Source organism: Porites lutea, chromosome 6 (assembly GCF_958299795.1).
Source record: "Porites lutea chromosome 6, jaPorLute2.1, whole genome shotgun sequence".
Lineage (NCBI taxonomy): Eukaryota > Metazoa > Cnidaria > Anthozoa > Scleractinia > Poritidae > Porites > Porites lutea.
The window spans coordinates 33,756,091-33,767,270 of record NC_133206.1 but is presented as its reverse complement, the minus strand read 5'-3'; the positions used below and the strand labels follow the sequence as shown (position 1 = coordinate 33,767,270).

Genomic DNA, 11,180 nt, shown 5'->3' with positions numbered 1-11,180 from the left:
CCCCAAATGGAGACCTTACTTGCAGGCTAGAAAAAAAAGGATACAAGTAAGTCTTCCTATCGGCGGATACCTCTTCCAACCTTACGAATCGATCTTAACAAGAGAAGAAAAAGGCTCTCTTGATCTTAACGAATCGATAACGGTCAGGTGAGCTGCGCATGTAGACGAAATAACGTGGCAGTATATGTTGCAATTTATAGGAGAGCCAGTTATGTTTAAACTGAATAAGGTAGCGCTGAAGACCAAGAAAGAATAAAGGTGTTTTCCTGTCTTGAAAAGATCAGGGGCACCCGATGGATCTGTTCCTCAAAATAACTCACTGCTCTTCAGGCAAATGTTTGCTGGAAGCGTTGCTGGGAAGAAAGATAATTCACTGTGTCTGAGGGGATTTGATGTGTAGAATAGCTGCTATGGGTTATTTGTCATAAACTCCGCCTAATGGACAATATGGCTTATACAAGGGATTACCCCCCTTGGGGGCAGTGGGACCACTTCAAGTGTAAGTTTCTGGTCTCCACTTGCCAGTCTACCGCTTATCATCCCACCCCCCCAAAAAAACACCCCGCCCCCCCCCCAAAGAATATCCTGTTGTCATCCGGATTCTTGTCTCAATCCTGCTATTATTTGTTTCAAATAGACGATTGCATTTGTATCGCATCCTGAAGGTATATTTAATTTTGTTTTGGTTACCGCGAAAATAAAATTCCTGATGTCTAGACACTCTCGCGCATTATTTTGATGATCGGTTATCAACAGACGTTTTGTGAGTTTCTTGACGCCGTCCTTTTCCGAGCCCTTTGATGTGTGCACATCACTCTGTCTCCCTTACAAATATATTCCACTTTACAAATAACGTGATTTCCCAGCTCGACTTCACAGATGGATGTAATCGTGATGGTCAGGTGACCCTTTCCGCTTCAGTAAAATAACTCTGTACTATGGCTGTCTTAAGGCAGAAAAAAGCAGTGGGCAATATTTTTTTGCGATTACACGATTCATGGAACTGCTTTCTTGATCGATTCTTGAGGCTGGTAAAGGTGTGTTAACCGACATCTACTCCGGCACTCTTAAAAGGACAATAACAAAAAGGATTAACTTTCAAAGCTTTCGGATTCAATAGGTGGCGAGTCAGAGAAAAGTAAATGTTTTGACCTGAATATTCCACTTTACAAATAAGGTGATTTCCCATGGCCAATCAGGTTTAGGCTTGGCCTGTTTCGCCATCAGCACTACTATTCACACCACTCACGTGGCGGATTTGTGCCCTTGGTAGTTTAACCTTAACAATCCCAAGCGACGCAAGCATGACTGATTGTTATGGAAGAATTTTCATGACTATAAAAGCGGGTTTTCTGTGTATTTGGAAAACATCACTGTGCTTTGGGATCGTGACATATATAGGTGTTATAACCTTCTGTTGGAACGAAGCTTTTCGACTATTATTAGATAAGCTCTAATTTGAAAAGCAACATCAGTCTAGATATTCCTCAATTTGGTATTATCTTTTACGTAAGGTATCAAATTGGGTTGTCCAAATACTATTGGCAGCTGTAACTTGCACATGACAATAGCTCGTCAGTAATAGTTCTGAGTTCTGCCTGCAAACTAAATGAGTGGAGATGACCATTTACGTAATGCTGATTAGTTCAGTCACGAAAAGACGTCGTTAACGAACGGGAAACCTTTCTTTGAGCTAACTTGCCTCATGAATTTTCCCTAAAAAGTGTTTTTTACATCAGACGCCTTGGTTCCTTTCATTTGACTATCGTTTTATCCCCGTTTTATATCGCTTACATCTTGCATAAAGGGACGTGTATCTAATTTCCCTCTGGTTACCGCCCAAATACCTCTTTTAAAACATCAGTCCCTCTATCATAACATTGATTAGGCATGTCTCATGACACCGACTGTCGAAGAAAAAAAGTAATAAGAGGTAGACTCAATTTTTGGTCTTAAAAAACGTTCCTTGTGTTCTTTTCTAACAAATGAGCTGTTTCAAGGTAAAGAAGTGGTGATTGAAATGCCAGGAAAGCATTTTTTTTTTATGTACGCGGTCGAGGGTGGATTCTGATATCGATATTTTGCATCTGGAACAAGACTGGCAAAATGCATTTCACGCCATTTAATGCGATCCTTCATGAAGTGAACATATTTGCCACGACACCAAGTTGAAGATGGCGAAAACATTAAAAAGTATCATATCTATAGATCTAATATTATGGTATAAATACAATAGAGGCACCATCGTTGGAAGTTTTTAGGGAAAAAAATATTGAAAATAATGTGAGAAAGGAAACCGGGCAAGAATTCCACAACTGATAGAGAATTTCCTCATGTCAATGGGTGATGGGTGCTTGAAATAGTTGTTGGCTTTTTCGTTGTTGTTGTTGTTTTTTGTTCTTACTGATAGCGTACATTTATTGGTCAGCTGTGTATTGTTGAAGGGTCATCTCTGACTCTCCACATGAGAAATTAGCATGATCATCACTTTCACTGTCCAATCAGCTTTTTTTTCTTGCAATCACTATTTATTAATACTTTTCACACCACTTTTCACACCACTTTTCCACGAGGTGCGCGCTATTGATACTCGTCTCAAATTTGTTACGATCAAGGCTTTTTAACGGCTTTATTTCATGTTAAGCATACCATCGTTCATGATATCTCTCTGAGCGCATTTGAACGACGTATATCTTTGTTTTCGACACCTGTTGGTTCCTTGTGAGTCTTTAGTAAAAGTAGGCTAACGATCAACCGAGCGGCGAACCCTTAAAGCCAAAATGAAAAAAGTACTGAACAAGATCATCGCCAAAAATGAGACAAAAAAGCGTGATGTCACGACACTAGAGATTTGCGCGGAAAAGGAATGTCCCGACGGTGGATATGGTTGGATTATTTGCATCGCAGCGGCGATTTGCCAGTTTATCATCATGGGTATTCACAACAACTTTGGAATCTTATACACTTACTTCATGAGGGATTTAAAGGCAGATCCTGCAGATACAAGTGAGTTATTATAATTGCAGTTTTTTTAGCTATAACCCTAGGTGACTTCAATATACACTCTTTTTTTATAAGAATGCATTTTATAAGAATATCGAGGCTGAAAGTAGCGAAATTTCAAGAATATTATAAGAATAGACCCGAAGCTGAGATTTCCAGAGGGATTTAGTATTGTGGGTTGAAATACAATACAATTATATGTTTTTCACTTATTACTTTATCTAAAGGGCTAAACTAGCCAACAAAACGAAAAAATCCTACACTAACTATAATTAATACCATGCAATACATTCTAAAACGAAAATGTCATCAGCTATACAATATAAGTTAAGAATAATAACAAGAATATTTTCGAAATAAAATTGGCAGAAAACTAAGAATAACAGGAAAAAAACCATTCTTATAAAAAAAGAATTTGGTTCTAAAGTTAAAATGTCTGTGTTTTTCAATTCCTCACTTTGGATTTCCTGCATAAAAATTGAAATTTCCACTACCTATTCATTATGATTTACCGGTAACTATCCTAAGTCATTCTTGATTTCTTTCAGTGGAAATTGTAAATTCAATATTTGTAGTATCCATTTTTTCCCTTCTTCATCTAATACAATCTACTTCTGTTACTTTAGTTTTTTTCATTCTGATCTCGGCGTAGGGTATTGGGGCAAAAAGTCGTGAAGATATTAAAAATAGGTCCACGAACTTGTCACAGAACATTCTGTCATCCATAAAACTTTGGAATCAAAGCGTCACGCGTGTTGTTTAAGGGAACCTGAAACCTTCTTTCCCTCCTCTCAATAGGCGACCAACCAGCTGATAGTGATTACATAACTTTTTAATATATAGATTTAGCCAGGGCTAAAAGCGAAGCTCTCTTTAATATTTATATATTTCTCAAAGAAAATATAAAATCCATGAATTCTAAAGACAAGTTGAAAGCAACGAGAATGCTAAAAACAAGAACAATAGATCTAATTAGCAAAAAACAACTTTGCACGTGCAGCACACTTTTTTTTCTAATTAGCAAAAAAACAACTCTGCACGTGCAGCAGTTTTTTTTTTTTGTACATTTCCTTACCGTTGTTTTACACGACTAACGTGAAACTTCTTTTAGCTTCCTATTTACGCGTTTTATGGAGGAAATGTTTGTGTTCCTGTTCATTCTATTTTTTCACTGCCGCTCCTTTTTCACATTAGTAGCCGCTCGCATTCTTCATTTTCTAATATAACCGCCGCTATATAATTTTCATGTTTTTCTTCCAACGACATCAGTCTCCGTTGTTATTTATTTCTCGGTCCTGACAAGTGTGACAGTTGACATCGGCTTACATGAGGTGTGTGTACCGGTGCGCGGGCGGGCGGGCGTACGCTACGTCATAACCAAATTTTCTCGGATGGATAGTTTACCAAATTTTCTTACCCATGGTGCTCCGCTGGCGCGCTTTGCGCGCGAGAGCCCGCTATCAACCGTGCGTGTAAATTAAGGCATGGCTCCTCACCTAATATCGCGTTTGCATAATCTCTTTTCCGAGCCAAACATCCTGTTTCATGCTGGCTTGTCCCAAACAAGAACTTGAAAAATATCGAGGAATTTTATTTATAGAGTATCATGACCAACGAAGCCCTCATCAAATTATGCTAGATACTGCATCATAACCAAATATTCACCCGGCTCTCAGTCCAAGTTCCTACGTTTTCAATTATTTTCCTCAAACAGCCCGAAAAGGTATAAGTTTGTGCTAAGGGTTGCTGAAAAAAAAAGAAAGCATTTTAAAGTCACAACAAGGAGTAGACAAGAGGAAAGCTGTTTGATTCCTGGGCAACTTTTTTAATCGAAAACCATTCGTCTTTGAGTTACCTCCATTGTAGAATAATTTTATAAGAATTTATGAAGTAATCTCTTAACAGATACTGTCTTCTGCCACAAAGTTCGATTTTGTAATGCTATGTAACTTCCTCAAATGAAGGAATTTACCGTACATCGACGTGCAGATCTATGTACTCTTTTGTTTTCTGTAAGAATATAATTTTATAAGAATATCGAGGCTGAGATTTGCAGAATCTTAAGAATACGAGAATAAACCCAAGGCTGGAAAGGATATAATTTTGTGCGTTGAAAATCTGTTAATACAACACAATCATATGTTTTTTACTTAACCGAGAAATTATTTCTAAACGGCAAAACTAACCACCAAGAAGAAAAACAACGTAACCATTACTATTAACTCCACTTCATAGCCTAATATATTCTAAAACGGAAAGGTCAGAGGTTACAATTTAAGGATAATACTAGAATATTTTCGGCCTAAAATCGGCAGCAAAAATAAGAATATTCAGCCTGGGCTGAAAAAACAACATTCTTACAAAAAGAAAAGAGGGTACACCAAAATGGTGACATTGGGTTACGCTGTATGATCTTTTGCACTGTATTTATCACTAAATTATTTTAGGCGATGGTTATTATCAACGATTGTATTCGATTTTTCATGTTTCAGCTTGGGTTGGTTCCATAGCATTTGGTGTAACCTTCTTTGGCGGTCCAATAGCCAGCAATTTGTGTGAAAGATTTGGTTGTCGGCTTATAGCAGCAATTGGTGGTCTTATAGGTGTCCTCGGTTTCTTGATGACGTCATTTGCCAATAGTGTCTACGTCATCTACTTCACGTACAGTGTCGTTTGGGGTTTTGGTTCTTCTTTAAGCTATGCTACAACAACATTTGTGATAGGTAAGATTAACATCTTTCACATTTTTAATTCCACAGTTAATAGTATATCGGTTCTGAACTGCTAAAACAGTTTTATCCTCATCAGTCATCAAAGTGGCTCTTAGCTAATGTCATTTTGTTCAGTTGACTTTGCATGCTATATTTCAGGGACTTCCTAAACTATGAATAGTTTACAGAGAAGATATTTCCTCAATCAGGGCCTTGGTTCTAACTGCATTTTATAATATGTTCATACAGGTCAGTACTTTGACAGGAATCTTGCATTAGCTAATGGTATTATTACTGGTGGAAGTGGTATCGGAGCGATAGCAATGGGACCCTTTTATCATCTCGTCTTGTCAAACCTCGGCTGGAAAATCTTGCTAAGAATTCTTTCTGGATTCGCCTTTCTCATGTTTGTCAGCGCTCTACTCTACCGTCCCCTCCCTACAAAGTATAAACGCGCCCACATAGGCCGAAAAGAGAGAGCCAAGCTGTTTGACTCGTCCGTGTGGAAGATAAAGCCGTTCGTGTTTTGGGTTGTATCCATGTCGCTACTGTTCTTTGGCTACTTTGTTCCTTTCATCCACTTGGTGAGGAAACGTAGATAAACTATATTTACTGAAAGGTTTATCACTGTATCTTTTCACTGCCAAACCTAGGGGAAGAGTAATTTTTTAAGAATAATCCATAAATAAGAGTGTGGTGTGAAATTAACCTGAATGGTCCGAGAAATGCGAGCATTATATACAGTCCCAACGCACGCGAAAGTCGCGAGCAGCATCTCATGAATAGACTCTTTCTGGCTTTTTAAGGGTTAGCGAAAGTCGAAACCATAAACGTTAGGTACTGTCATTGGATGATCCAGTCGTTCGTCAATGGAAAGTTCCTGGCAAGAGAGTGCATTCACTGAAGCAATATGGCACACGTCACAACATACCTACATGCAGACACACATGCAGTGAGCCTCCTGTAGTTTCGCGCTTATGGCATCTGACTGGGATTTTTAGGTCTCGTTTTCACCTGAGAACGAACTACTACTGAAGAGCTTTCATGTCCCGCACACACCCCCTTATGGAACGTAATTGAAAGCTTAATGAAAGTATAGTTCCTAGTTATTAGCTTTCTTCAAATGTTACAATATAGAAATAAATCGTGTTCGACTTAAATCGCGTTCGACTTTACGAGAACGCAACCTAATCTTGCACTAGCTGTTTCATAATTCTAGCTGATTTCAAGGTGGCCTCGAAATGGTCCTCTGATCATTTTTTTTTTCTTCAGCCTAATTTCGCTGAGATTCTTGGAGTACCCGAGTCTAAGGCCTCTTTGCTAATAGGCTACCTTTCCATTGCTTCTACACTGTCACGTGTTCTCTTTGGCCTTGTGCTCAATCACCCAAGAGTTAATCGTTTCTACGTTTTACAGGTATGTAAGGAAATGTTTTCACTTACTAATATGTAACCATGTGAATGTTGCTGCTTAAAGTTTCTAATGGACAATTTGGTACTTTAGTAATGAACGCATGAGACTGAAATTAAGTACAGATACGTTTTCGAGCCAAAAAAGGTATTTGCAAATCAGGATCAGTTCATAGACTGGTTAAGTAGTTGTTAATTGTGACCAGCCTTTATCAAATTACAATTTCTTTTCTTTTTAAAACGAACTACTCAAGACATCTGCCGATCTACCATCAGTGCAGATACAGCAATGACCAAGCTTGTTCGGCTGGATAACGCCCAAAAAGGGAACTTTTAATTGCTTGACCAACGCAGAAAATCCCAAGCGGGCTTTAGCAAATCAGAATGCAGGATTCGCTTCATTTTGCTCGCCCGCGGGTTCAACCATATAGTAAAAGATGTTGCTTTTTTCTGTCAGGTTTGCTTTGTGATGATGGCTGTTACATGCATGCTATGTCCGCTGGTACAAGATTACACTGGGCTCATATTATATGCTGTTAGCTTTGGAACGTTTGACGGCTGTTTTGTTTTGCTTCAAGCCATCACTACTAGTGATATAGTCGGACCTAATTTGCTACCACAAGGTTTAGGGTCCTTGTATGGAGTTTTATCTCTTCCTATAATATGTGGAGCTCCTTTAGCAGGTACGTTTTACTTTGTAGCTTAACCGCCTATTTGCATTGTAACCATTCCCATAAATCTAAAGCTTATCAAAGAGGGTTAAACTTGAGAAAGTTGGCTTAATTTTTTTTAAGTTCAATCCTGGCCATCAAAAGCCAAAGACATACGCTATAAGTTGTGGTAAAGTCAGCCTGTTCCAAGCGTTCAGATAGTGGAGAGCGGTGCGAAGTAAAGAAAGCGATGAAAAGTGGAGGTTCCCCACTATCTGAACGCCTGGAACAGGCTATGGTAAAGTGGAAGAATAATTCAAAATAAACATGAACCATTATTTCTATCAGGGGTTTCTTTGTTTCCAATGCATTTTTGAAATGTTTTTTGATGAAATCAGTTTCATTTTTTTCATTTTCGTTCTCTTCTAGCGTACATTTTTGAGAAAACTGGATCATATCAGGACGCTTTCTTAGTAGCCGGAGCCGCCATAGCTGCTGGATCCTGCACTCTGCCTTTTACTCGACTATTTATGCCAGATCTAGAAACCGGCAGAGAAAGGAAAGAAATCTGCGAAGAGACTCCCGAACAGGAAAAGGTTGCGCATGTCTCTGTAAACGCTAATGAAATTACAGAAGGACAAAGAAACTCATGTGTATGACACAAGACACTTTATTTATACCCCTAGACTGAGCGAGAGTCTCCGCTTACCTATGGAAGCCTCCTCCCCCAGGTTTTACGGACGTTTGCCCCTAGGAAAAACATGATTCTAAGTTTTCTTATCTTTATTTAGTAATTAGCTCTTTTTTGAATCGATGACCTCTTTTCAGGATCACGTAGAAGTTACTGAATCTTTTGAGAGGTCAACATTTTTATTGATTTGCAAAGCGTTACATAACACTTATGAACTTTGAAATCAATTTACTGATGTAGTTATGCATCGGGCCCATATTGACTGATTAACACTAGCCTCGAATTCTTAATTTTTATGAAGTAGATAATCAGAGGTTTCAAATTTTTAACCACTACCCACACCCTTTCGAAAACAGTACAGGTAAGTAGCCTGCGAGCCGCGAGAGACACGCGAGTGAGCGGCGTCTCCTTTCGCGTACCCCTCGCACGTGACTTCTCGCGACTACCCAAATGGAGACCTTACTCGCAGGCTAGAAAAAGAGGATACAAGTAAGTCTTCTTATCGGCGGATACCTCTTCCAACCTTACGAATCGATCTTAACAAGAGAGGATAAAGGCTCTCTTGATCTTAACGAATCGATGACGGTCAGGTGAGCTGCGCATGTAGACGAAATAACGTGGCAGTATATGTTGCAATTTATAGGAGAGCCAGTTATGTTTAAACTGAATAAGGTAGCGCTGAAGACCAAGAAAGAATAAAGGTGTTTTCCGGTCTTGAAAAGATTGAATACTGACATAGCTCAGGGGCACCCAATGGATCTGTTCCTCAAAATATCTCACTGTTCTTCAGGCAAATGTTTGCTGGAAGTGTTGCTGGGAAGAAAGATAATTCACTGTGTCTGAGGGGATTTGATGTGTAGAATAGCTGCTATGGGTTATTTGTCATGAACTACCCCCCCCCCCCCCCGCCCGCGGCTGAAGGGGTGACTGTCGCCGTTAGGTCACACCCATTTTTCTACGTAACGCCCCCCTCCCCGCCAGTGAAGGTATGAATTTTTTTCTATGACCATGCCCAAACTGGCCAGTGATGTCTGGACATACGTCTGCTGCTGGGAAACGTCCCAGTAAGTCAGGTTGCAGAGTGCAGATGCACCTTGCTGGCTGGGAACTCTTCCATCAGTCTTTCTGGGAGTGAGGAACAGATATATTTTTCCCAGCAATCTCCCAAAATGCTTAATGGCTTCAAAAAGCTTTATTCATGCTTTGTTGTTGTTTTAAGGTCTTTTTCTTAAAATCAAAACAAACAATAGGCCAAGATAAACGAACCGATTCTCCAAAAAATATATACTAAATAAAAAGTAATTGAAATGGAATAAGAAGGTGGAATTTTAAAGCTATCGGAATCAATCAGTGAAGTGTCAGTAAAGCCCGGGGAGTAGTCCTGGGAATTCTTGGTGGGGGTGGGCCGCCCTGTTCTCCAAATCCTGACCCTATTCCAGACCGTGAAAAAGTGTCATTTTTTTCACCCGTTTTCAGACCTGGCCCCTAAGAAATTACGTCATCATTACTTAGATTAGAACGCCACCTAAAAAGATTTCTTAAAATCCACTCGAATTCGAGCATTTCCTTTTCTTTCTTATTCATTTGGAACTGAAACGATAAATACGTTCATGGGTAAAGTCTATACCCCTTTTCAGACCAAAACGACGCAAAAACCAGCCCTGTGGACGAGGTTGGGCATATACCTAATGGACAATATGGCTTATACAAGGGATTACCCCCCTTGGGGGCAGTGGGACCACTTCAAGTGTAAGTTTCTGGTCTCCACTTGCCAGTCTACCACTTATCATCCCACCCCCCCAAAAAACACACCCCGCCCCCCCAAAAGAATATCCTGTTGTCATCCGGATTCTTGTCTCAATCCTGCTATTATTTGTTTCGAATAGACGATTGCATTTGTATCGCATCCTGAAGGTATATTTAATTTTGTTTTGGTTACCGCGAAAATAAAATTCCTGATGTCTAGACACTCTCGCGCATTATTTTGGTGATCGGTTATCAACAGATGTTTTGTGAGTTTCTTGACGCCGTCCTTTTCCGAGCCCTTTGATATGTCGAATATACTTATGTTTTTAGCAAGTCTTTGGACGTTAAAAATCATCTTTATGTTATTTTTAACAAATGACCCGTTTTAAGAATAATCAGTGGTATGGGGAAAATTGTCTGCACAACATGGGCATGTGCACTTGCGAAGTATCGATATCTTTCATCTGGCACAAAAATGATAAAACATAACATGTTATTTGGTTCCCTGCCCAGGGGGTACTCCTGATTTCAAGTGACAGGGATGATCGAATGGGGGCAAAAATACCCCCCCCCCCAAAAAAAAATCCCTGAACCAAAATTTAACCCCCAAAAAATCCCACGCCGAATTTCCGAGCCATAAAAATTTCCAGAAGCGGCCGGGATACGGGAACTATCACGAATCTTCAGATTGTTTTGAAGACCCCAAAATATCCCTACATAAATCAAGCTGCCCCAAAATACTTGCCAAAATTTTCCTGTCCAAAAGAAATCCCGAAATCGAAACTTATCCTTCGATCATCCTTGTCACTTGAAATCCGGAGTACCCCCCCGGTTCCCTGTTTATGTAATTTTCATTAATGGAAGATCTTTACGATGATATCAAACTTTTACCAAACAAGAACATTACATTATTTTACTCGCAGTCGAAGCACTGAAATGAACCCTTTATTCAGGACCTCAGGCAATAAAG

At 39.5% G+C, this 11,180-nt stretch overlaps 1 protein-coding gene across 1 annotated transcript; it reads left to right on the top strand.

Annotated features, from left to right (window-relative positions):
* Window positions 1-2,768: 2,768 nt before the first annotated feature.
* On the top strand, window positions 2,769-9,274 carry LOC140941414 (monocarboxylate transporter 10-like). The gene is made up of 6 exons (XM_073390415.1): window positions 2,769-3,006; window positions 5,496-5,726; window positions 5,964-6,298; window positions 6,987-7,130; window positions 7,581-7,806; window positions 8,203-9,274. The coding sequence occupies exons 1-6, from the start codon at window positions 2,781-2,783 to the stop codon at window positions 8,430-8,432; spliced, it is 1,392 nt and encodes a 463-aa protein (XP_073246516.1). The 5' UTR covers window positions 2,769-2,780; the 3' UTR covers window positions 8,433-9,274.
* Window positions 9,275-11,180: the final 1,906 nt, after the last annotated feature.